The sequence below is a fragment of the Notolepis coatsorum genome (assembly GCF_963971535.1).
Source record: "Notolepis coatsorum genome assembly, chromosome: 7".
Classification (NCBI taxonomy): Eukaryota; Metazoa; Chordata; class Actinopteri; order Aulopiformes; family Paralepididae; genus Notolepis; species Notolepis coatsorum.
Window position 1 is genome coordinate 1604180 of NC_140171.1, and position 27398 is coordinate 1631577.

At 46.0% G+C, this 27398-nt stretch overlaps 1 protein-coding gene across 1 annotated transcript in view; it reads right to left on the reverse strand.

The window, feature by feature from the left end:
* Positions 1-3088: 3088 nt before the first annotated feature.
* The window catches only part of lgsn (lengsin, lens protein with glutamine synthetase domain), a 35564-nt gene continuing 11254 nt past the window's right edge, over positions 3089-27398 (reverse strand). Inside the window, exons 3-8 of the mRNA XM_084319443.1 lie at positions 22995-23158; positions 15051-15356; positions 12741-12928; positions 10474-10611; positions 5570-5813; positions 3089-4979 (exon numbers count right to left, since the gene is read on the reverse strand). Coding sequence (XP_084175569.1) covers positions 4584-4979; positions 5570-5813; positions 10474-10611; positions 12741-12928; positions 15051-15356; positions 22995-23158 — 1436 coding nt within the window. The 3' untranslated portion in view covers positions 3089-4583. The remainder of the gene's footprint in view (positions 4980-5569; positions 5814-10473; positions 10612-12740; positions 12929-15050; positions 15357-22994; positions 23159-27398) is intronic.

Sequence of the window (27398 nt, forward strand, 5' to 3'; positions counted from 1 at the left end):
TGAAATATAGTTGTAACTAGTGTGCCTCAACAATATTCCATGCATCGTAATTTTTTCCCCTCATAATCAGGTCTTTTTAATGATAATTTTTACATTATTACATCATTATTGTTATTATTAACAATATTATTATGATGGTTGTATCAACCCTAAATCTGAGTTGGGGCGGGGGGTGCAATGCAGACAAACAGTTTTGCTTCACTGAGCTCCGTTATCTGGGGGCTGTAGTTGGTCACTTTAAGCTGCACACCGGAGCATCTTTTAATCCAGCTGTTTGCTGTTCTCTGATATTTTCTGACATTTCGTTGATGCGTCGCTCGACACTTCAAGCTGACATGGGGATATCTTTTATCCTCGATTTGATTGTCTCTTTGTTTGGCAAGCCTTCAGTTCAAACAAAACATCTGAGCTACAGAGAAAAGCCTCTTGATATACTCGACTTACAAAAAAGAACCTGTGGGAGGATTTCAACAAGATAAATGCGACAACAGTGCAAAATATTTCACTATAATATTTCAAAGCAAAAAAAAAATATATATATATATATCTACATTTAAAAAAAGATTTATGCTGCCCCCTGTGCCAATGAAAATGCCCGTGCGTGCCTATGCAGGCATGCATGCCTAGGGTTGCCTACCCCTGGGCTAGACCATGGAGGATTTTGAAGACCAGACTGGCTTCTTCTTACTGTCTTTCACTATTATGTACTATGCTACTCTGCCTATACTCAGGGGCGTAGCTGGGGGGGGGGGGGGGGGGGGGGGGGTAGCTTAGGATGATTCCAAGGGCCCAGCACTGGGGGGGGCCCCAAAAAAAAAGACATCACTCAGGTGTATTATTGATGCTCTCATTGATACTATGTTTGTTTCTGAAGTGTGTGTGTGTGTGTGTGTGTGTGTGTGTGTGTGTGTGTGTGTGTGTGTGTGTGTGTGTGTGTGTGTGTGTGTGTGTGTGTGTGAGATATATAGAGAGAGAGGGGGGGGGGCTTTGGTAGACTATTGCATTGGTCCATTCATTGAAGATGAACGCAATGCGAGACATCCTTTACTAGGCTCACCCACCAACAGTGCAGGTGCTGAACTGCTGATCCGAATGTATAGGTAAAAACCATATTATGCGTTTTCATCAATAAAAAAATGGCACAAAAAAAAAATTCCGCTCGCGCGCTTACGCGCGCTCGCATACACTGGGGGCCTACAAATACATTCTTTCAGGGGGCCCAGAATCTGGAGCTACACCCCTGCTAATATGTTTCTACTACTATACACTCAGTAGCACTCAGGTTCGGCGGCTAGATGAACAGCACCACTGGCCCAGAGCTGTGCCCGTCCTGCCGACTGGTTGTACAGAACTCGTAAGTCGCTTTGGATAAAAGCGTCAGGGAAATGACATAATAATAAATGTCAAATCTAAATGTAAAATTGTTTGATGATAATGTCGATAATGCCATTGAATGTGAGAGCACTGCAGTCTGTAAAAGATTCCCACGAGATGACTTTAAGTGTTAATTATTCCCAAAATAATATAATGTGTATATTATGTACATTTTGCAGAGGGTGGGTTATGGTAGAAAACTGTTATTATGGTGCGTCATTATGCAAGGTATGTAATATATAATATATATGTGTATACTTATATATATTGAGATTAATTATAAATGTTATAATTTTATATATTAGGGGTGGAACGGTATAGACCGAAACCATGGTTCGGTACGTATACCTCTGTTTTGGGGTCACAGTTTGGTATGAGTTTGGTACAACAGGAAAAAAGCTACAGAAATCCCAAATGTATAAGGCTAAGTTTCTTTTCATTTATTTTGAACATATATATATATGTGTATATATGTCTTAGTCCCCCCTGAGACGTATTCTTCATATGGCTGCACGTACCGAACTGTGACGTCACGGAACGAATATCGTTACACGCTTAATATACCATATATATACACAGTATAGTTACTCCGACATATAATTTATATAAACGATTGCATTGTAAAGCTTTAATTACTGCATTGTAAAGCTTTAATTACTTTTAGTTGTCTCAACATGTGTCTTCATGTTGTGCAGTTTACCCAAATGCAGTCATGATTGTACAGTCATTCAAATAAGTATTCACCTCGCTTGGCTTTTTTTGCACATTATCTTGTGTTATAAAAGGATTTCAAAATGCACTTATTTTGTATTTTTTTGGGTCTGAGATCTACACAGAGTACTCAAAGGGAACATCAAAAGAGAAAAATACATTTGTATTCGGTGTGGATGGGAATAACTTGTACAAATGTAAATACTGTAGAAATGTATTGTCTATTCTCACCATAGTCCATGTATTCTCACTCAAGTATTCAGACGAGGACAATTTCCTATCTGTTGTTTTGGAAACGTATGTTATGTCAGTCTTTTCATACGGAGCAGAAGCATGGACGCTGAATGAAGAGGCAAAGAGGATGATAGACTCTTTTGAAATGTGGACACTGAGGAAGATGCTGAAGATAACATGGAAGGATAAGATCAAGAATGAGGAGGTACTGAGAAGAGCGGATATGCAAGGAGGACAGCTGCTGGAGAGGTTGAAAAAGAGAAAGATGGAGTTGTGCGGGCATGTTCTGAGAGGATCCAGCGGGGAGATGTTCAAGAAGGTGGTGATGGGGAAGGTGGATGGAAAGAGAGGAAGTGGAAGACCAAGAAGAGGCTGGGTAGACGATGTCTGTGATTGGAGTGGAGTGAGAGGCGGAGTCACGGAGTTGGAGAGAAGAAGTGGGGACAGAATGGGTTGGAGAGTGATAGGCAACCTTCGGAACGAAGAAGCCACCTAATGATGATGATGTATCTGAATTGGTGGAATTACATACTTATAAAGTGTCAAACATAAAATAATAATAATTATGTAGTGGAGTTTTTCCTGTATATATTTTTTTACAGTTTTACAGTACACCCTAGTTCTAATAGTGTAGTATATGTACCCTGGCCCCTGTCAGCATTTATCATGAAATGACTCAATCAACAAAACTCAACAAATATTATCAGTCACTACTTTGCATATTGTGTGGATGTAATCATTTTTATTTTTTATTTCGAATGGACTCTGAATATAGATCTACAAGGCATTCCAATGCTCTAGTATCAAAATAGATTCAATAAAAATATCCAAACGTGCATCATTCTCTATCTCTGGGAGGAATATCTCTATATGAATACATGGAGGAATATCTCTATATGAATACATGGTGGAATATCTCTATATGAATACATGGTGGAATATCTATATGAATACATGGTGGAATATCTATATGAATACATGGTGGAATATCTATATGAAATACATGGTGGAATATCTCTATATGAATACATGGTGGAATATATCTATATGAAATACATGGTGGAATATCTCTATATGAATACATGGAGGAATATCTCTATATATGAAATACATGGTGGAATATTTCTATATGAAATACATGGTGGAATATTTCTATATGAAATACATGGTGGAATATTTCTATATAAATACATGGTGGAATATCTATATGAAATACATGGTGGAATATCTATATGAATACATGGTGGAATATCTATATGAATACATGGTGGAATATCTATATGAATACATGGTGGAATATCTATATGAATACATGGTGGAATATCTATATGAATACATGGTGGAATATCTGAATTAGGGCTGTCAAAGTTAATGCTTTAATTTTGGAGATTAATTTAAATGATTTAAAGCGTTAAATTGACCAACTCTTAATTTCCGATACCGATATCAACCGATATATACAGGGTCCCCCCCCAAAAAAACACAACATTATGCATACTTTTCACGATAAATTAAATTAGAATTTGTTCTATACTTGCTCGCCTGGGTAAATAAAGGTAAAATAAATGTAAAAAAAAAAAACGATATCAACCGATACAGATAATTTCCGATATTACAGTTTAATGCCAATAATCAGCCGATAATATTGGTATATAGGCCGATGATATCGGACATCCCTATCTCGATTAATTACAGATAATTGTGAGATGAATTAGTTAATCATTTTGTATCTATATTGACATCCCCTAACATGAATACATGGTGGAATACTGTATCTCTATATGAATACATGGTGGAATACTGTATATCTCTACATGAATACATGGTGGAATACTGTATATCTCTATATGAATACATGGTGGAATACTGTATATCTCTACATGAATACATGGTGGAATACTGTATATCTCTATATGAAATACATGGTGGAATACTGTATCTCTCTACATGAATACATGGTGGAATACTGTATCTCTATATGAATACATGGTGGAATACTGTATCTCTATATGAATACATGGTGGAATACTGTATCTCTATATGAATACATGGTGGAATACTGTATCTCTATATGAATACATGGTGGAATACTGTATCTCTATATGAATACATGGTGGAATACTGTATCTCTATATGAATACATGGTGGAATACTGTATATCTCTATATGAATACATGGTGGAACACTGTATCTCTATATGAATACATGGTATGAACACTGTATCTCTCTATATGAATACATGGTATGAACACTGTATATCTCTACTATATGAAATACTCCAGGCACTTGTTCCTCTCGGCGTCCAGCTCCTCGGTCTCGATCTCAAACTTCTTCATGGCGATGAAGTACTGGACGAAGGGCTCGCCCAGGGCACTGCGGATCACGTGGTCGTCGGCGAGGGACACCAGCGCCTCGTCCAGCTTCACGGGGATGGAGAACTGCCTCTGGTGGTGGTGGCCGCCGCCGGCGCCGGAGGACGAGGACGAGGAGGAGGAGGCGGCCGCCCGGTTCGAACCACCCGCCGCCGCCGTGGTCTCCGTGTTCAGGCTGCGCTTGATGCCGTCCAGCCCCGCCGCCACGGTGGCCGCCAGCACCACGTACGGGTTGGCCATGGCCGAGCCCAGTTTGTTGTCGATGTGCGTCTCGCGCCCGCCGTGGCCCTTGATGTGATGTAGGGATGATGGGTAATATGACGATATTAAATAAATATCTGGTATACAGTTCATTAACGATACACTTTTTATAATAAACGTATCGTCGTGGACATCGTGATGTTTTGCACACAAACCCTCGTCCATACAGTATATATGTGTGTGTGTGTGTGTGTGTGTGTGTGTGTGTGTGTGTGTGTGTGTGTGTGTGTGTGTGTGTGTGTGTGTGTACTTTTGGCTAAAGTGGATAGAAAACACAGTACTGTGCAAAAGTCTTAGGCACCCAAGAGTTTTTATATAATTGTCTTAGATGTTAATACAAAAAATTCTGTATTAGTGTGTTTTAAAAAAATTTGAAACGTTTCATTTAATTATTTTTGAAAGCATCTTCATGGTTTAATAATGCAGACATATGTTGCCGGGACTATTATAATCATCATATTTGCGTGACCGTATCCATCAAAGAGTTAAAATCAAGCATTTTTAAGTGCTTTAGAGGAAATGTCCAAAATATTGCGATATATATCGTGTATCGTGATAGAGCCAAAAAAATATCGTGATATCATTTAGAGGCCGTATCGACGCCCAGCCCTACTAACCTTGATGTTGAAGGAGCTGCTGTTGTCGTTGTAGCCGCACGTGGCGTACAGCAGGGGGCGCTGCGGGTCCTTCACCGTCTTGGCCATGTGGCTGCGGCAGCCCAGGCCGGGGGACATCAGGCAGCTGAGGGCCGCCGAGTGGCTGAGGAGCCCCGCCAGCCACTTCCTGCCGATCTCCGACAGCTCGCCGCCGCCCTTGTCCCCGCTGTGGAACAGGCTCCGGCGGCCATTGGCGTCCCAGAGGCTGTGAATGAATTAATGAATGAATTGTAGTGATTGTTAATTGTACATAATTCACCCACAACATTATACCGTGTGGCACGACCTGCCATCACGGGTCAGTCGACTGCAAGCAACGTAGCAGTAGCATGTGGTATTTGTGTACTGAATAAATGCTGTTCGCTCTACCTCGAGCTACCGTCTCCGACTCCCATCGCTCGGCACTACACTGGTGACCCCGACATTGGTCTCGCTGAAGTATCAGGGACCGAACCGAACATGGCAAACAATGCCGTTATTCTTCGATTGCCATGAGCCGGAGTTTTGGGAGCATTCTGCGGCGGCGTGGTTCGCTCAAACATGATGTTAAACCTGCTAGGTGCAGAACGGCCTGATTTCCTGTTTATCGAACTGTTTCTCAGGCACATGCCGCCACACGTGCAGACGGCACTTGCCAATACAGCGATTACTGTTCCTCGTGCTTTGGCAGAAGAGGCAGACCGCTTCTACCTGGCCACTCGACACTTAGCCCCAGGGCTAATAGCCTCGACTCGCGGTTACACGCCGCAGGGGGGAGGGGCGAGGGAGAACAGGAGCAGCGCTGCCGCAGGCCTGTGTTTTTACCACGCGCGTTTCGGCGCGAGGGCGGCAAGATGCCGTTCCCCTTGCACTTTCGTCATAACGCATAAACGCCGACACCTGCGCCCAGTAGCAGCGGTGAGCGCAGGTATGTCGAACCGGCTGCTTTTCATTAGAGACACACTCTCCGGTTGCAAATTCCTCTGCGACACCGGAGCTCAGAGGAGCGTCCTGCCAGCAACAATAGAGGACACCGCCGGCGACCGACCGCCAACGATACCCCTATCCGCACCTACGGTACGAGGACCGTGGAACTGTGTTTTGGGGGCCAGCGGTTCACGTGGGACTGCATCACGGCCGACATTTCGTTCCCACTGCTCGCGGCAGATTTCCTGGGTGCACACGGGCTCCTCGTGGACATTAGACATGGCCGCCTAATAAACGGGCAGACACAGGCTTCGTTTGCATGTGTCCGCGATGAGGCGACATACGGCGGCCTTCTTACAGCTTTCACCGACCACAAACCCCTCACGTTTTCTGAGTCAAAGGTAGCGGAGCTGTGGTCGGCACGACAACAACAGCTCACGTACGAATCCGAGTGCGCTGCGAGACACGTCACCGAGAAGCCCAACGTAGTCGCAGACTGCCTCTCCGGAGTCGTCATCGGAGCTGCACAGCCGGACCTCGACTACGTCAACAGGGGCTCGGAACAGGCCTCTGACCAGGACATCCAGGCCCTCGGGACTGCAGATTCCAGTCTACGCCTGGAGGACGTCGCGATTGGTCACTCTGGTCCGACGCTGCTGAATGACCTATCCACCGGACACCCTAGCCCACAGGCCCCTGAGGACTGGCGAAGGCTCGCCTTTGAGGCGGGGTACAACCACGACAAGATTGAACCCGCCCACGTAGACATTTCCCAGCCCTTGGAGCTGGCCCTCTCCCCCCGCCGAGGCCGTCCACCGCTACCCCGGGACCCGCCAACGATGGAGCCGCCGTTGGCCTCGTCGACATCTGTGCCCCTGGGTGTCGGGGAGGACGCGGGCGTTTGCGCCGCCCCTACCTCCCCGCCCCCTGGCTTTCCGCACTCACCGTGGCCAGTTCATGCCCCCGGGCGCCGTGGAGGGCGCAATCGCTTGCACCGCGCCCCCGGTTGTCCGCTCACGCCGCGGCCGGGTAGTTGTCTCTCCCCGCCGTGAAGATTTTGACCATGGATGAATTCTGGGGGGGCTTGTGTAGTGATTGTTAATTGTACATAATTCACCCACGGAACTAGGAACAATAGTTCCGCCCGAACATTATACCGTGTGGCACGACCTGCCATCACGGTTCAGTCGACTGCAAGCAACGTAGCAGTAGCATGTGGTATTTGTGTACTGAATAAATGCTGTTCGCTCTACCTCGAGCTACCGTCTCCGACTCCCATCGCTCGGCACTACAGAATGAACTTTTTTTTATTTTTTTTTAATTATCTTTCCCCCCCCCCTCCTTTTTCCGTTTTTCTCCCATCCCAATGTTAGTCGTTATGCCAATTCCCAATCCCCTTCCTGGTCGTTGCGCACTCTACCCCCTACCGTCGGTCTGGGAGGGCAGAGACTATCACAATCACATGCTTCCTCCGACACATGTGTAGCCAGCCCACCGCTTCTTCTCACCTGGCAGCGCGGACTCTCACTGGGGGAGTGTAACGTGTGGAAGGATCACACTACCTCCCTTAGATTCTTCCCTTGCTGTGCAGGCGCCCCGACCGAACTGTAGGAGTCGCTGTTTACAACGACCAGGACCCACCCTCGCCGGGTTTCCCACCCGCTGACACTGCCAATTGTGCTAGTATGGACGGCCGACCAAGCCGGAGGCACCGCAGCTGGATTCGATCCCACTGTCTCTGCGGTGGTAGACAGACACTTAGTCCGCTGCGCTACCCATGAAAGCTTTATTTAACAGATTGCAGAATGAGTTTTTAGCTGTTGAGTTTTCTGAGGGGGCAGTTCGCAGGTCCAGGGGGAGAGCGTATTCCAGAGCCTTGGTGCCGTCACCTCGAAGGCTCGATCACCCCTTGTTTTCAGCCTGGACCTGGGGACCACCAGGAGGTGCTGATCGGCAGATCTGAGTGAGCGGTGTTGGTGTAGGGATGGATGAGTTCAGTGATGTAACTTAGATAGGGGCCTGACCTGTAGGGCTGAGCCCAAACGTTCCAACGTTCGGACCTTCGTTCGTTAAGTTGGCATTCGAATTCTAAATCAACATTCAAATGATACATTTTTTATTAAAAAAAATAAATAAACATTTTCTTTTTTATATATATATATTTTTTTATGTGTCTATTCATTCTGTTTAAACCAATGGGGGTTTTCTTCACAGTTGCAGATAAAGATTAGGCTACACTAATATTATAGTATTAAAAGAAACTGATGAGTTATATTCATTAAAGAAAGTTGATTTAATAAAAAAGAAAATACTAATTTAATCAGATTAATCACTTTATTCAAATTGAGGATTTAGTTTGAGGATATTTATTAAAAAATGTATTTAAAAAAATAATATTTTTTTTATTACAGTTTTTCTCAATTGCTTTGGTGCATTTCTCTGATCAGAATTAAAGTTTTCATAACTGTTAGTTCAACCTCCACAACATTTTGTAATTTGTGCACATCATAGTAGCAGTTTCTCATTCCTCCGAACAAATTGCAAATGCTTTTGGACATGCATCAATTGCTTTCATACAATTCTCTGCTGTTTTATAACATTATCATTTGCTTAGGTCATGTCAGTCAAAATGAACTATACTTATGACTGCTGAATAGTCATTCCCTATAAAACTAATAGTCCTCATTTCATTGCTTGAGTCATTACATACAAATATGTTGAACTAGTTGTCAAAATCTGTCAAGCCAATTTTATACATTTCTTTATAAATTTTCCCCTGAATGGAGCTGGATGCCAGGGAATCGCTGCACACATTCATACATGTTGATGAGGCGGGTTTCAATCTGGCAAAAGGTAGAAGGCGTGGAAGGAATCGCATTGGACAGAGAGCAACCACTGATGTCCCAGGCCAACGAGGAGGGAATATTACAATGTGTGCAGCCATCTCAGAAAACGGCATCCTCACCCATATGCCCCGCATTGGTGCATACAACACACAACATCTGCTGACTTTTTTAGACTCTTTACAGGGACATAATCCCTGAGAATGAGAGGGGTCTAAATGGCGACCATCTGACCAAGTACGTTGTTGTATGGGATAATGTGCGTTTTCACCACGCAATTCTGGTCACAGTGGTTTGCAGCACATGAAAGGATGCTGGTGGAATATCTCCCTCCCTACTCCCCATTCCTGAATCCAATAGCCAAACAGACAGGAACGTCTGGATGTGAATGAATGATTTACAGTACTGTGTATGTTGTATGTTCCAATTCAGTTCCAATATGTGCAATATTGTTTACAGTTGTGCACAGCTCTACCCAAAGGCCAAAGGGTGTTTCTTATGTTTGTTGTAAATTAGTTTGTATTTTTCTTTTGCACAATGCTGTGAACAAATAAAAATTGCAAAGAGCATATGCAGTAAAAATGTGAAACATACGTGTCTTGTACTCATTTACCTCACTAAATACAGCAATGTGTAACTGTAGATTTCAAATGGCTGTGCAAATAGTGTATTGTGTGTAGTGTAATGGCTGTCTTGAGCATTTTCAGAAAGTGTCACCAAGATCTGACTTTTTTTGCATTGGAAAACACTTACAGAGTGAACTGTCATAACGAAAACATGGCAAAGCCATTTGACTATCTTGTTCATAAACAATGGTGTCAGGACTTTTCATTTTGATGACAGTGACACTTTCATTGACATGAATACTTGCTTTTGAGGAATTAATTATCCATTTTGAGCAAGTGACACGCTTCTGCAGGATAGGTTTTGCAGTTTGTACTAATTGTTTTGAGAAATGCACTAACAGTTATGAGAACTTTAATTCTGATCAGAGAAATGCACCAAAGCAATTGAGAAAACTGTATTAAAAACGAAGGTTCGAACGTCCGTTCGAAAAACCCTGACGAAGTTCGAAGCCCAAAAACAGGCTTCGGGGAAACAGCCCCCCCTACTGACCTGTGGGAGAGCACGCCGGCGTTGTGCAGGCCGTCGTCGGTGAAGAAGCTGGCCACGTAGCTGTGCTTGCGCGCCATCTCCTTGATGCCCGTGCGGAAGGTGAACGCACTGTCGGCCGCCGCGATGCCGAACTCCGGCCTATTGATTGATTGGAGAGAGAGAGAGAGAGAGAGAGAGAGAGAGAGAGAGAGAGAGAGAGAGAGAGAGAGAGAGAGAGAGAGAGAGAGAGAGAGAGAGAGAGAGACAGTGTGAGAGAGAGAGATAGAGAGAGAGACAGTGTGTGTGAGAGAGAGAGAGAGAGAGAGAGAGAGAGAGAGAGAGAGAGAGAGAGAGAGAGAGAGAGAGAGAGAGAGAGAGAGAGAGAGAGAGAGAGAGAGAGAGAGAGAGAGACAGAGAGAGAGAGAGAGAGAGAGAGAGAGAGAGAGAGACAGAGACAGAGAGAGAGAGAGAGAGAGAGAGAGACAGTGTGAGAGAGAGAGATAGAGAGAGAGACAGTGTGTGTGAGAGAGAGAGAGAGAGAGAGACAGAGAGAGAGAGAGAGAGAGAGACAGAGAGAGAGAGAGAGAGAGAGAGAGAGAGACAGTGTGAGAGAGAGACAGTGTGAGAGAGAGACAGTGTGAGAGAGAGAGAGAGAGAGAGAGAGACAGTGTGAGAGAGAGAGAGAGAGAGAGAGAGAGAGAGAGAGAGAGAGAGAGAGATTGATTGATTGATTGATTGATTGATTGATTGATTGATTGATTGATTGATTGATTGATTGATTGATTGATTGATTGATTGATTGAAAACTTTATTTAACAGATTGCAGAATGGGTACAATACAGTACGGCTCAATACACACAGTTGTTAAGGGGATGCAGACCAGAGAAAGACGTTTGTCTTGTTTACATCAGGGTCCCCCCCATTTTCAATTCATATAGACATTTATGACATACCAGATCTACAAATATACAGTACTGTTTGTGATACAAAAAGTCTAAAAAGAGAGTATATACATTTGAGGGGGAAGAAACTGTACATTGGAGGAGGTTGGGTGGGGGGTGGTTGGGTAGGCGGGGTGGGGGGAAACTGTACATTGGAGGAGGTGGGGTGGGGGGGGGACTGTACATTGGAGGAGGTGGGGGGGGGAAACTGTACATTGGAGGAGGTGGGGGGGGGAACTGTACATTGGAGGAGGTGGGGGGGGGAACTGTACATTGGAGGGGGTGGGGGGGACTGTACATTGGAGGAGGTGGGGGGGGGGGACTGTACATTGGAGGAGGTGGGGGGGGGAACTGTACATTGGAGGTGGGGGGGGGGAACTGTACATTGGAGGAGGTGGGGGGGAGAAACTGTACATTGGAGGAGGTGGGGGGGGGAACTGTACATTGGAGGAGGTGGGGGGGGGGACTGTACATTGGAGGTGGGGTGGGGAGGGGGACTGTACATTGGAGGTGGGGTGGGGAGGGGACTGTACATTGGAGGTGGGGTGGGGAGGGGGGACTGTACATTGGAGGTGGGGTGGGGAGGGGGACTGTACATTGGAGGAGGTGGGGGGGGGGGACTGTACATTGGAGGTGGGGTGGGGAGGGGACTGTACATTGGAGGTGGGGTGGGGAGGGGACTGTACATTGGAGGTGGGGTGGGGAGGGGACTGTACATTGGAGGAGGTGGGGGGGGGGACTGTACATTGGAGGAAGTGGGGGGGGACTGTACATTGGAGGGGGTGGGGGGGGGAACTGTACATTGGAGGAGGTGGTGGGGGGGAACTGTACATTGGAGGAGGTGGGGGGGGGCTGTACATTGGAGGAGGTGGGGGGGGGACTGTACATTGGAGGGGGTGGGGGGGGGACTGTACATTGGAGGGGGTGGGGGGGGGACTGTACATTGGAGGGGGTGGGGGGGGGGACTGTACATTGGAGGGGGTGGGGGGGGGGACTGTACATTGGAGGGGGTGGGGGGGGAACTGTACATTGGAGGAGGTGGGGGGGGACTGTACATTGGAGGGGGTGGGGGGGGGGACTGTACACTGGAGGGGGTGGGGGGGGGAACTGTACATTGGAGGGGGTGGGGGGGGAACTGTACATTGGAGGAGGTGGGGGGGGAACTGTACATTGGAGGAGGTGGGGGGGAACTGTACATTGGAGGAGGTGGGGGGGGAACTGTACATTGGAGGGGGTGGGGGGGAACTGTACATTGGAGGAGGTGGGGTGGGGGGGGTGAAACTGTACATTGGAGGAGGTGGGGTGGGGGGGGTGAAACTGTACATTGGAGGGGGGGTTAACGTGTACCTCAGGTTGATCTCCATCTGGCCGGGCCCGCTGGCGGAGGCGAAGCTGTCCACGTCCGCGCCCACGCAGTACATGCCGTCCACCAGCTGCTGGAAGAAGGGCAGGTCGTGGTTGCCCAGCAGCGTGGCGGCGGGGAACATGAGGGTGGACTTGGGGCCGACGCGGTCCGGCGAGCCCAGCACGCAGCACTCGTGTGGAGGAAGGAACGGAGGAATCATTTATTTCGCATGTTTTTCAAATAAATAAACAATAGAGAGATAATTTTTCGAAATGTTTACAAATAAACGTGCGAAAAAAGGATAGGTTTGAAGCCAAAAGGCTTATAGAACAACCTATACCCCTAATTCAAAAACTCATTCAAAAAAAGTTAAAGTTTGCTAAATAAAACAATCGACAAAAACCGATCCCGAAAAGAACAAAAAAAGTTAAAAGTTTGCAAAATAAAACAAACAAACAAACAAAAGATCAACAATCAACAAAAAACGTTCCCGAAAAAGAAAATTAAGCCAACATAAGAAAATCAATACTTAATCTGCAATACCCGAGTTACACGGTAGAGAAAACAGATTCTAGGTTAAATTTGACTATAAGATTCTAGAACCATGTTTTTAAACAGCTTTTTCAACTTAAAAATACTCCTGCTGTTTTTTTTATTAATTTCATCCGGTAGATTGTTCCAGAGTTTCACTCCTTTAACTGACACAGACATACCTTTTTTTTTTTTTTTTTTTTATTCCCATCCAATTTAGTCGCCGTGCCAATTCCCCCCCTCCCCTACCTGGCTGCTGTACGCATGTTCTCCTACGAGTCGGTACAAGGGCGTCCCGAAGCCGACCGCACGCTTCCTCCGATGCGTGCGGCGACTGCCAGTGACGTCTTTCCCCTTGGCAGCGAGGACTCTCATTGGTGAAGCGTAACGCGTGGGAGGGGCACGCTATCTCCACCAAGTCCTGCCCCCGCTGAGCAAGCGCCGAGACCTGACCTGTAGGCGTCGCTGTCCACAACGCCAGATTCCCACCCCGCCAGCTTCCCCACCCCCTAACACTGCCAATTGTATTAGTATGAACCACCAGCCAAGCTGGTAGCAACGCCGAGAGCTCGAACCCAGCGTCTCCTGCGTTGGTGACGAGCGCGATCTCCGCTACGCCACCTGACCGCCCTCACAGACATACTTTTAAGTGTGGTTCGAGCTCTATAGGCCGTTTGAAACGTAGTGCTCTTCTTATTAACCCTTTCACTGCGGCACTACCAAACGGGTAACCCTTTCACCGCAACAGTACACCAGAAGGTTAACCCTTTTTAACTGCCACACGACAGCAGATGGTGCACCCTTTCACTGCCACACTACATAAGGTTAACCCTTTCACTGCCACACTACAGAAGGTTAACCCTCTACTGTCACACTACAGAAGGTTAACCCTTTCACTGCCACACTACAGAAGGTTAACCCTCTACTGTCACACTACAGAAGGTTAACCCTTTCACTGCCACACTACAGAAGGTTAACCCTCTACTGTCACACTACAGAAGGTTAACCCTTTCACTGCCACACTACAGAAGGTTAACCCTCTACTGTCACACTACAGAAGGTTAACCCTTTCACTACCACACTACAGAAGGTTAACCCTTTCACTGCCACACTACAGAAGGTTAACCCTTTCACTGCCACACTACAGAAGGTTAACCCTCTACTGTCACACTACAGAAGGTTAACCCTTTCACTGCCACACTACAGAAGGTTAACCCTCTACTGTCACACTACAGAAGGTTAACCCTTTCACTGCCACACTACAGAAGGTTAACCCTTTTTAACTGCCACACGACAGCAGATGATGCACCCTTTCACTGCCACACTACAGAAGGTTAACCCTCTACTGTCACACTACCGATAGTAAAGGGTTAACCTTCTGTAGTGTGGCAGTGAAAGGGTTAACCTTCTGTAGTGTGATAGTAAAGGGTTAACCTTCTGTAGTGTGATAGTAAAGGGTTAACCTTCTGTAGTGTGATAGTAAAGGGTTAACCTTCTGTAGTGTGATAGTAAAGGGTTAACCTTCTGTAGTGTGATAGTAAAGGGTTAACCTTCTGTAGTGTGGTAGTAAAGGGTTAACCTTCTGTAGTGTGATAGTAAAGGGTTAACCTTCTGTAGTGTGGCAGTGAAAGGGTTCCAACAGACTTATCTCAAACCCCGCCCCCTCTTTTCTTGATCCTCCAATCACAACTGTTGTTTGTCCGAGGTAAGCGACAGTTGTGATTGGAGGATCAAGAAAAGAGGGGGCGGGGTTTGAGATAGGTCCAATCACACCGGCTCACCTCGTAGGTGAAGGATGAGTGCAGGGAGAAGCCCAGCGTCTGCAGCTGCCCCAGGAGCTGCTTGGCCAGGATGCGCGGCGAGGTGCGGAGGGGGCTACCCGACACGGTGCAGGGGTCGCAGATGACCCGCGCCGTCTGCTCCGCCCAGGGCAGGACGCGGAAGGTCTGCAGGTCGGGGATCAGGAGCACGTCGCTGCTGAAGTTGCTGGCGGCGTTGTTGCTGGCGTTGTCCACCTCGCTGCTCTTGGGACTCAGCGTCAGCTCCAGGTAGCTCCTGGGCATCGCCACGCCGTACACCGCCTTCTCCTGTGGTGTTCACACACACAGTGGTAAGGGAGGGGTGGGGGGGGGCGATGATACATCGATCCAGATCGATATATATATTAGGGATGTCCGATATTATTGGCCTACCGATATTATCGGCCGATATCGGCATTCAAATGTGATATCGGAAAATATCGGTATCGGTTTTCAAAAAAATATATATATTATTTTAATTTTTTTTACATTTCTATAACCTTTATTTACCCAGGCAAGCAAGTAAGAACAAATTCTGATTTTATTTATTGTCAAAAGTATGCATAATGTTGTGTTAATTCCACAACAAGAGATATGTAATATTAATTACCTGAAATTATAAAAAAAATTGGGGGGGGGGGGACCCTGCATATATCGGTATCGGAAATTAAGAGTTGGACAATATCGGTATATCGGTATCGGTAAAAAAGCCAATATCGAGCATCCCTAATATATATCGATCTATTATCAATAATCAAATAGGATCGATGCAACGTATAAAAAGATCGATTCATATTGCGATACTCTTATTTTGAAAATCCGGCGAGTCATTCGGTCCATATCCGCCGGCGCCCAGCAGTGTGAAACTCTGTGTAGACATTACAGCGGAGCGGCGCTACAGAGCGTCTATTTTGCGACCCGATATATAAGTCTGTGCAGTTTTTTCCCCCCGGCAACGGGTCAAATGCATCTAACGTGCTTTGTTGCATCGTCGCCATTCCTTTATGCCCACGTCGCGTGGGCAGAGCTAAATGAACGTGACGTTGGCTGCTTAAGCTAACTAAGCTAAGCAGCTAACCGTGAGAGAGAACAGGAGAGAGGAGAGGGGAAGGAGGAGGGGCGGGGGCATTCTACCTGTCTGTGGGGGACAGGGGCATTCTGTGTGTGTGTGTGTGTGTGTGTGTGTGTGTGTGTGTGTGTGTGTGTGTGTGTGTGTGTGTGTGTGTGTGTGTGTGTGTGTGTGTGTGTGTGTGTGTGTGTGTGTGTGTTACTGAGGATGGACAGATAATGTTGATATTTAAACATGAATACGTAATAAATGTATTCATGATCATCATGCAACATAAAACAATCGTAGGAACAGTTTGGGAGAGGAAGGGGTTTTAGCTTGCGTGTTGTGAGTTCCAAAACATTTTACTTAAAGTTTAAAGCTCAATATATAAAAACGTGGCACTTTACAGTGAACAGGAGGTCTATTTGTATTAAAAACAATAGATTGTTTTTCATTTAAATGTCTGGAAGAGCTCAAAAATAAAAACGTCAATTGATATTTCCGTAGCCTTTTTTTAGTTGATCTAAATGTGACTGATTGTGTTAAATGGTCATATAATATCGCCTCATATCGATCGCAGGCACCTGAATCGAATCGTATCGTATTGTATCGTGGCAGACTTTGTGATATCGGCAAATATCGTATCGTTGTCCAAAGAATCGATATCGTATCGTATCGTGATTAAACTGGTGATTCCCACCGCTAATGGTAAGTAGGGAGAGGATACATGAGAGGGGTGTAACGGTACACAAAAACCACGGTTCGGTATGTACCTCGGTTTTAAAGTCGGGGTTCGGTACGGGTTTCGGTACAGTGGGGGAAAGTTTGGCTTTCCATGTTCCACTCAGGGGCGATGTAGTGTGCAGTAACTAATTGTACTTGTAGGGCTGTCAACGAATATTCTATATTGAAATTAATAATAGACTTGTAAAATATTTTTTTAATAATAATTATTATATTAGATTGTGAGAAAAAAAACAGCCCCCGGTGGGCGGTCATTAGTGGTTAACATACCGTTGTATTTGTTCGGTACACTACACAGCCGTTCGTTACGGTACACACTGAAATGGTTCGGTTCGGTACGGATACGTGTACCTTTACACCCTATGAGATATGTTATCTTGAAAAAACGTTTTCAATCAGGGGAAAAGCAATACTTTTATTCTCTATTATTACATGGCGTTTTCACATTTGCCGAAATGCTTGCTTGTGATTGGTCAATAGCCCCCCGACTGAAAAATAATGACCGCAGATTTTTCAATAATGACCGCAGAGCGCAGCTGTTCGCAATCAAGCCCACTGACACACTGTTTCAGTGCAATTAGACACTGCCGTGCCGGCGATGACAGGGGGCGGAGCGACGAGCGGAGCCAGAACACAGCGGAGCCAGAACACAGAGGCTGCTGCCCGCGATAATAATAATCACTTTATTTGGGCTGACAGAGCCACAGAACAACTGCGATTTGTCAAATGAATTAGGTATATTGTTAGTAAGTTAGCCATGTAATAAGCGGGATAATGTATAGCCTACTGCTCGGTCATTGTCGCAAAATAATTGACCTTCACTACGTTTAAAACACCTCGGCGCTGCGCCTCGTATTTTAAACTCCGTGTCGGTCAATTATTTTGCGACAATGACCTCGTAGGCATACATTATCCCTTACATATTTTTTTTTATATAGATACAGTATAATATATACTTTCTTTTTGTCAATTGATACTTGTGGGATTGACACAAGTGGGAGCACTGACATTTTTATTATAATTTTTTTTAATTTATTATTATTTTTTAAATATGTTTTTGTCGATTTTTATTGCGTTTTTACTACCGGGCTGTCCGGTAGAGAGAGAGGGAGAGGAGGAAATGGGAGACAGAGCGGGGGAAGACATTCGGCAAAGAACGCCGGGTCCGGGAATCGAACCCGGGTCGGCCGTGCCACGACGCAGCGCGTTACGTATAGTTCGCCACTTGGGCGCCCCGGAGCGGTAACATTTTTGTTAAATGGTAAATGGCTGCTTTTTTATAGCAGCTTTTATCCAAAGCGCTTTACAATTTGTTCCTCACATTTTGACCCATTCACTCACACATTCACACACCGACGGCGGAGGCGACCATGCAAGGTGCCAACCTGCTCATCGGGAGCAGTTAGGGGTTAAGTGTCTTGCTCAAGGACACATCGACACGCTGCCCGGGAGGAGCGGGAATACTGAAGTGAACATTCTAATTAGGGTCACGAAAAGTCACGAGAGCTACTGGTCAAGACTTCTGAGAGAACATAAAACATTTTTATTCTTCATTGTTGTTTCTTAATTGTGCACTGTTGAGTCTGAGCTTGAAACACAGACATGTCATTACCTGCGATGCCCCCTGTATAGGAATACTCGAGCACACTGGTATTCTTGCTACTTTACTACTTTATGTGGAATGAAGTGGAATAAATTACGTGAAGGTTTTCCACATAAAGTGAAGTGGCATGAATGCCAAATTGCTCCAGTATTCCTTTCAAATTCAAGATTAATTTCCAACTAGAACTCTTAAAGGGGAACTATTTTACAATTTCTTTCACTATTTGGGCACTTTTACACAATTCCTGTGAGTCTATGGAACACCTCTGTTTTTTTTTGTTTTTTTTTTATTGTTTTGTATTTCTAATCAAGTCCTCAAAAACAGCATTTTTCTACCTCAAGATCTCGAGCCGTTTTGAGCCACTGTGTGCAGCTCATCATGTACCTGATGCCACACAGCCACATTATCATGCAGCGGTGTCTCTCTGACATCACAAATCAGCACATTTTCAGATGACTCAGTTCAGTGAGGGTGAATGTCATATATGTTATGATGAATTGAAAATGGGGGACCCTGATGTAAACAAGACGAAAGTCTTTCTCTGGTCTGCATCCCCTTAACAATTGTATGTATTGAGCTGTACTGTACTGTACCCATTCTGCAATCTGTTAATAAACTTTTCAATCAATCAATCAATTCAATCAATATTGTGAGAGGAGAATTGGAAGAATGCGCCAATATGAGAATTAGAGACATATATAAGTTCACATAGCTAGGAAACAATGCTAAACACTCAAAAAGGCCATTTATAAGATAGTTCCCCTTTAACTCATTTTTAAATGTTTACATTAATTTAATTTAATTAAATTAATTAAAACTGTGCTACCTTACCTTCACAGCTAAAATGCATTAGTAACCGACACAATTTTAAGAAAAAAGTCAAATCATGGCTCCTCGACAATCTTAAAAACTAGATGTAGTTTGTCATATTGTTATTTGTGGTCATGTTTTTGTATTGCTTATCTGTGTCTGAGACCAAGGACCACAATGGAAATAAGTCTTGACTCTTTTTGTGTTTCATCCTCCTTGATGTTTTCTGGAATCTTGAATTTTTTTTAAATGTCAAATCAAATCAAATCAAATCAAATCAAATCAAATGTACACCTGAAAGTGAAAGGTGTCGAAGCCGGCGGGGACACGGAAGACCGACTGAACGCAGGCGCGCAGTGAACCCTTAAATATGTCGGCATGCTTGTGAAAAAAATGGCTCCTGAGTCACCAATGTTGCCAACACTAGGTGGTGCTGTCTGACTTCCTTGTGTAGATGATTAGACAAGAGACTCAGTCACTTTTACTTTGTACTTTTGAACTTGTCTTGTATCTTAAATGTCAAGAATAGATCATTATGTTTGGCACTGTGCTGTGTGTGTGTACTATGTGCATGTTATGTTGCAGCATTATCTACAAACTATAACTTCACTCACACACCTCGACCCTCCAGACGGGGTGGAGGCACTGGCCTCATGACATCTCCTTCATGGGCTACAAACCTAACGCAACTCCCAGAACTGTCACTCTCCTCCCTCGAATATCATTCAGTATCTGTCTCTAATCCTTTCAATCTCACCATTGTTACACTCTATCGCCCTCCAGGTCCCCTCGATCACTTCACAGATGAGCTGGACATGCTTCTAAGCTCCTTACCGGAAGATGGTACCCCGCTCCTTCTATTGGGCGACTTCAACCTGCCTGACTCATCTCAGTCGGTCCCAGTGGTCTCCCTCCTACAACAATTTGACCTGACTCCCACTGCCATGCCTCCCACCCACAAAGCAGGCAACTCCTTGGATCTCATATTTTCCCGTAACTCCAGCATCATTAACACCACGGTAACTCCCCTACATGTATCTGACCATTCCTTCATATCCTTCTCACTAACTCTCATGCTTAACCGAAAAGTCTTCACCCCAACTCAAACCGTCTCACTCAGACGCAACCTGCCCTCCCTATCCCCCTCCACCCTCTCCTCTGACATAATATCCGCTCTACCTTTGAGTGACACCTTCTCTGCTCTCCCCACAGAGATGGCAACCTCCACCCTCCTCTCAGCCCTTGCAACCTCCTTCGACAAGCTCTGTCCCCTCGTTGAGAAACCTGCCCGCCGTTCCCCACCCAGTCCATGGCTGACGGATGCAGTGAGAGAACAAAGACAGGTCCTGAGAGCGGCTGAGAGGAAGTATAGAAAGTCACGCCTCACTGCTGACATCGACACATATCACAACCTCTTGTTAACATTCTCCAAAACCATTACTAATGCCAAAGCTTCTTTTTTTCACCATAGGATCGAGGCCTCTGCCAAGAATCTTCGCAAACTGCATGCTACCATGTCCTCCCTCCTCACTCCCCCCCCACCTCCTCCTCCCTCATCTTTTTCTGCCGAAGACTTTGCGATCTTCTTTGAGGAAAAAGTGGAGAACATCCGCAGCTCCTTCTCCCAACCCCCACCCATTCCAAACGCTGAATCGAGAACCTCATCCTTCACTCTGTCATCTTTCTCTCCCATTACAGAAGCTGAGACCCTGACACTGGTAACGTCGAACCGTCCGACTACATGCCAGCTGGACCAGCTACCCTCCCCACTCCTCCAGACCATAGCACCGGACATCCTCCCATTCCTAACTGCAACCATCAACTCCTCACTCAACTCGGGGGTGGTCCCCACCTCCCTAAAACAAGCCAGAGTCACGCCCCTCATAAAAAAAACAACCCTGAACCCCACCGTCATAGCCAACTATCGCCCTGTCTCTCTTCTCTCCTTCCTTTCTAAAACACTTGAACGTGCTGTATCCAACCAACTTACTGCTTATCTCTTACAGAATGACCTCCTAGACCCCAATCAGTCTGGCTTCCGGACTGGCCACTCCACAGAAACGGCCCTCATTGCGGTCACAGAGGCACTTCACTTAGCAAAAGCGAAAGGCCTCTCCTCTGTCCTGATTCTCCTAGATCTATCTGCAGCCTTCGACACAGTCAACCATCAGATCCTCCTCGCGGCCCTCGCAGGAATGGGAGTGGCTGGATCTGCGCTGACATGGCTGACATCATACCTCAATGACCGCTCCTACCAAGTGTCATGGAGAGGGACTCTGTCGGCCACCCGCCCCCTCCGGACGGGTGTCCCCCAGGGCTCGGTCCTAGGACCCCTTCTCTTCTCCCTCTACACTAAATCACTGGGTAACAGCATCACATCTCATGGCTTCTCATATCATTGTTATGCCGATGATACTCAACTCTTCCTCTCCTTCCCTCCCTCAGATATCCACGTCTCTGAGCGGATCTCGGCCTGTCTGTCCGACATCTCCGCCTGGATGACGACCAACCACCTCAAACTGAACCTAAGCAAAACAGAATTGCTCCACCTGCCGGCCAAATCCTCCCCCCTGACCGACCTCTCCATCACAGTCGAGAATGCAGCTGTGACCGCGTCGCCGACCGCCAAGAACCTTGGTGTTGTCCTCGACGACCAGTTGAACTTCTCTGCTCACATCGCAGCGACAACCAGAACCTGCAGATTCCTCCTGAGCAACGTCAGAAGGATACGCCCCTTCCTGACAAAAGAAGCCACCCAACTCCTCGTCCAATCAACAGTCATCTCCCGCCTCGACTACTGCAACGCACTGCTAGCTGGCCTCCCGGCCACTGCCACCAAGCCTCTTCAACTCATTCAAAATGCAGCGGCCCGCCTGATCTCAAACCTACCGAAGTCAGCCCATGTCACCCCACTTCTTAGGGACCTGCACTGGCTCCCCATTGCTGCACGTATCCGCTTCAAGGCCCTCGACCTAGCATACCGTGCGGCAAAGGGAACCGCTCCCGCCTACCTCCGGTCAATGGTCTCTAACTACACACCCTCAAGACCCCTACGCTCTGCGTCTTCTGGCCGCCTCAGATCTACTCCTATCCAAGCTCCCGGAGGGTCATCAAAGAGAAGCCGCCTATTCTCAGTCCTTGCCCCACAATGGTGGAATGAACTACCCATCCCAGTTAGGACAGCCGAATCCCGTCCAATCTTTCGCCGTCGACTAAAGACTCACTTCTTCAACCATTATCTGAAATGATAAAAAAAAAAAAAAAAAAATCTAACCCCGACTAACCTTAATGTCATGCACTTGTCCTAATAAACTAACCTACACTGTAACACGCAACACTTTGATGAACATTGTTACTCAGCTGATAGAGTTATACCCTTCTTGCTGTCTTGTCGCACAGAACTTGTAAGTCGCTTTGGATAAAAGCGTCAGCTAAATGACTAAATGTAAATGTAAATGTATGTTGCATTTCCATGTGTATGTATTTTGCACTCTTTATGCATGTTGTCTGGCATTTTACGTGTGTTTTGAACTTTTGCACTGTTTTTTTTTATTTCATGTGTTTTGGATAGACTATAGGTGGAAATGAGCTCCTGCTAAATCTGGTGCAAACATATTTTCATGTAACGATGATTATTAATGTAAATGCACATTGTCTATAAAGAAAAAAGAAAAAAATTTAAATAAAAAAGAAAAATGAGAATGAGAGGCGCCGTTACGTGGAAGAAGCGGACAGGGACGGTCTTGGACCGGGAGACGCCGTGGAGGTCGGTGGCCTCGAAGCGCACGAAGGTGATGCCCTCCCTGGAGATCTGCTGCTTGATGGGCTCCATGCCGGAGGCGAAGGAGGGCGTGCCGGGGGTGTCGATGGTGTCCCTGCCGTCTGTGGAGGATAGGATGTTTTGATTGATTGATTGAAAAGTTTATTAACAGATTGCAGAATGGGTACAGTACAGTACAGCTCAATACATACAATTGCTAAGAGGATGCAGACCTGAGAAAGACTTTCGTCTTGTTTCCATCAGGGTCCCCCATGTACATAACATATACTACACTGTTAGAACTATAGGATGTACATATACTACACTGTTAGAACTAGGGTATATACATATACATTTACATTTAGTCATTTAGCTGAAACGCTTTTATCCAAAGCGACTTACAAGTTCTGTACGACAAGTCATCAGGAAGGGCACAACTCTATCAGCTGAGCAACAATGTTCATCAAAGTGTTGAGTGTTACAGTGTAGGTTAGTTTATTAGGACAAGTGCATGACGGTAAGGTTAGTCAGGGTTCGATATTTTCTTTTCTTTTTTTAATTATTATTTCAGATAATGGTTGAAGAAGTGCGTCTTTAGTCGACGGCGAACGATTGGACGTGTTTCGGCTGTCCTAACTGGGGTGGGTAGTTCATTCCACCATTGTGGGGCAAGGACTGAGAATAGGAGACTTCTCCTTGATGACCCTCCCGGAGCTTGGATAGGAGTGGGTCTGAGGCGGCCAGAAGATGCAGAGCGTAGGGGTCTTGAGGGTGTGTAGTTAGAAGATGCAGAGCGTAGGGGTCTTGAGGGTGTGTAGTTAGAGACCATTGACCGGAGGTAGGCGGGAGCGGTTCCCTTTGCCGCACGGTATGCTAGGTCGAGGGCCTTGAAGCGGATTCGTGCGGCAATGGGGAGCCAGTGCAGGTCCCTAAGAAGTGGGGTGACATGGGCCGACTTCGGTAGGTTTGAGATCAGACGGGCCGCTGCGTTTTGAACGAGTTGAAGAGGCTTAGTGTATACTACACTGTTAGAACTAGGATATATATATATATATATATACTGTTAGAACTAGGATATATATATATACTACACTGTTAGAACTAGGGTATACATATATATACTGTTAGAACTAGGATATATATATACTACACTGTTAGAACTAGGGTATATATTAGGGATGTCCGATATTATCGGCCTACTGATATTATTGGCCGATATCGGCATTAAAATGTGATATCGGTTGATATCGGTATCGGAAATTAAGAGTTGGACAATATCGGTATATCGGTATCGGTAAAAAAGCCAATATCGAGCATCCCTAGTATATATATATATATACTACACTGTTAGAACTAGGGTATATACTACACTGTTAGAACTAGGATATATATATATACTACACTGTTAGAACTAGGATATATATATATACTACACTGTTAGAACTAGGGTATATACTACACTGTTAGAACTAGGATATATATATACTACACTGTTAGAACTAGGGTATACATATACTACACTGTTAGAACTAGGGTATACATATACTACACTGTTAGAACTAGGGTATACATATACTACACTATTAGAACTAGGATATATATATATACTACACTGTTAGAACTAGGATATATATATATACTACACTGTTAGAACTAGGATGTACATATACATATACTACACTGTTAGAACTAGGGTATATACATATACTACACTGTTAGAACTAGGATATATACATATACTACACTGTTAGAACTAGGGTATATGTTGTGAAGGGCCAGATTAAACCGAATATATATATTTATTTATATATATATATTTAATTGTATTTGTATATTCTCTAATATTCCCTGATATCCTTTGTATATTCCTTGTACAATATGCATTGAATATCCATTCTAGCCTACTGAACATCCCATAATAGTCTCCATTCTACTATTGGTCGAGACCTTGGTGCCAGGCTGCCATACCCCTCAGACCCAGTTCAAACGTACCGCTCCACATGTACGAACAAGTCCTAGTTCCGCGTAGGAATCTGGCTACCGCACCACTAATGGGACTATTTGTTCATAGTGCGTATATATACTGCGCTACTAAAGTAGGACTTCCTTTTCAGTCCAGTTTCTTACCCTCCAATAGAGTCACAGACGTAAAGCCTCCCCGCGACGCCACGTGTGGGAGTAAGGCCAAGTTCGCCTACCATCGGTATTGAGACATCGTGTATATTAATATTTGAATAGTCATATTTGGCACTATATCGTCGAGTTGGACGTAGTCTATTAAGCTAATAATAGTCTGTTAATATATAGTGCTTCGTGCGGTGAGAATACTACCGTAGTCAGTACCCCATCGTTTCGGGCAGAGAACTGGCTGCTTACCCAGGGTGGTTGACCCCATGTGAAGCTGCACCCGAGGAGCCCCAGAGCCGACGAGCGAGTGGACCTGTATACCGGATTATTCTACCGACGACAGCCCGCCTTCCCAGGCACGGATTATGCTTTGTATACTTTGATTATTCCATGGATAAAGACCCCCGACACTGCCGTGTGTTGGAACCCCCCCCCCTGGAGAGGACGCAAGGTGAGGAGACGCTCTGCAAGACGAGGTCGCTTCACGTCTCTCCCCCGTGGACCGGAGAGAGCCGGCCCACAAAGAGTCCACCTGCTTTCATCTGTGGTCCAAGGATCGCCGGCGCATTGAACGGCACTACAGTGGGTTCACCTGGGATACCCTTGGCCGGACGAGGCAGCCGGATTCTACCCCCCCCCCCTCCTACTCCTGTCGGCTTACAAGCGACCGGATTAACCCCCCCTTAGTGTATCTAGTATATAATCATTGAAGTATCATTGCTGTTATTCCTTAACTATTCCAGGTCGTATATTTACCACCTGCGCCATCAGAGATTGGACATTCTCTATTGATATACCGACGAATACTCTTTGCCATAAAAGTGCATACTATTTCAATTCATAAATGTAATTAAGTGATTAAGTGCTTGCTCTACACACCATTGCTGTGTAGTAATAAACGCATACTTCGACTTCGTACATTTGTGTTGGATCCGTTTCATCTACGTGAGAGTGTTTATGATAATATATTTATGCCGTGTACTGGGTGGCCGAATATTAAGTACAAAGGTAGTGGTAGTAAGTATCATATCTAGTAATACAGTCAGGGAATTGTACCCCTCAGTTACAATTGGTCCTTCGAGCCGGAGGGTAATTAGTGTAATATTAATATAGTGTTATTAATATTGAAATGGCCTATGATGAACACTCCACGAAACGATCCTCCTAACCAACGCCCGCAGCGCGAACGACGGCTCCCTCAGTACTTAGAGGCTTACGCTGTCAGTCAACAACCTAGTCTTCTACTAACAGTAAACGCGGTAAAACTAGAAAGTAAAAGTATGTCTAACCCCAACGCCCAGACTACCCCGACCATAGAGGCCCCTACGGGCTCTAATGTAACTGACCAAGTTCGCGGTGGGGACCAGTGGGAACCAGACATGACTTCACACCCCGCCAGTACTGAAGAAGTAGTCCCCGATGAGTCCCGGGAGGAATACAACGCTACCGAGAGAGAACTCGGCACGGAAGAAGACGGGGAGAGCACCGTGGAGATAGAGCTCTAAGGCTCCGCAAGGAGTACCCCGAGGGAAGGCTCCCCTATACAACCGCCTTCTCCCAGCGAGGCAGAGAGGACCCTACAGCAGGCCTTCCTCATCAGCCTGAACGCCGCTGCTGAACGCGACCGACTGCAGATCCAGCAGCGAAGCGAACACGAGCAGATACGTCTAGAAATAAGACGCATTCAGATGGAAGAGAATGTGGCCCGAGAACGAGCCGGTGCTCAACGGGACGCAACGCGCGACAGACAGCAGTCGCAACTAATAGAACAGCTGATCAGACGGACAACACCCTCTCCCTCCGCCAGAGGCTCCAGGAACTCGTCTAGACACACCTCCAGGGCGGCATCCCCTAGCCGAGTAAACAACCCTGAACTTGACCAACAGACGAGGTCTATACCCCCCACAGACCACCTCCCCCCACCGGTCCAAGCGAGACCTAGCAACCGGGAAGGAGCAGCATATCCTGTGGAGAGGCTAAACCAGAGACTACAAGCACTGGATGACCTAACTGAAGACGAAGAGGAAGAGGAGGAGAACCACGCCCGAAGACAGCACAGTACTCTACCGGACCAGGAGGTCCGGTACAGCCCAGGCTATACCCCCGCGGAGCTGCGCTACAGACCCCCGACTCTATACACGGGTGAGCACGACGCACGACCCGCACCGAGGAACAGCACCTGGACAAGCGGGCCATGGTACACTGCCGGTACCAGCCCATACCAAGGAGCGGGAG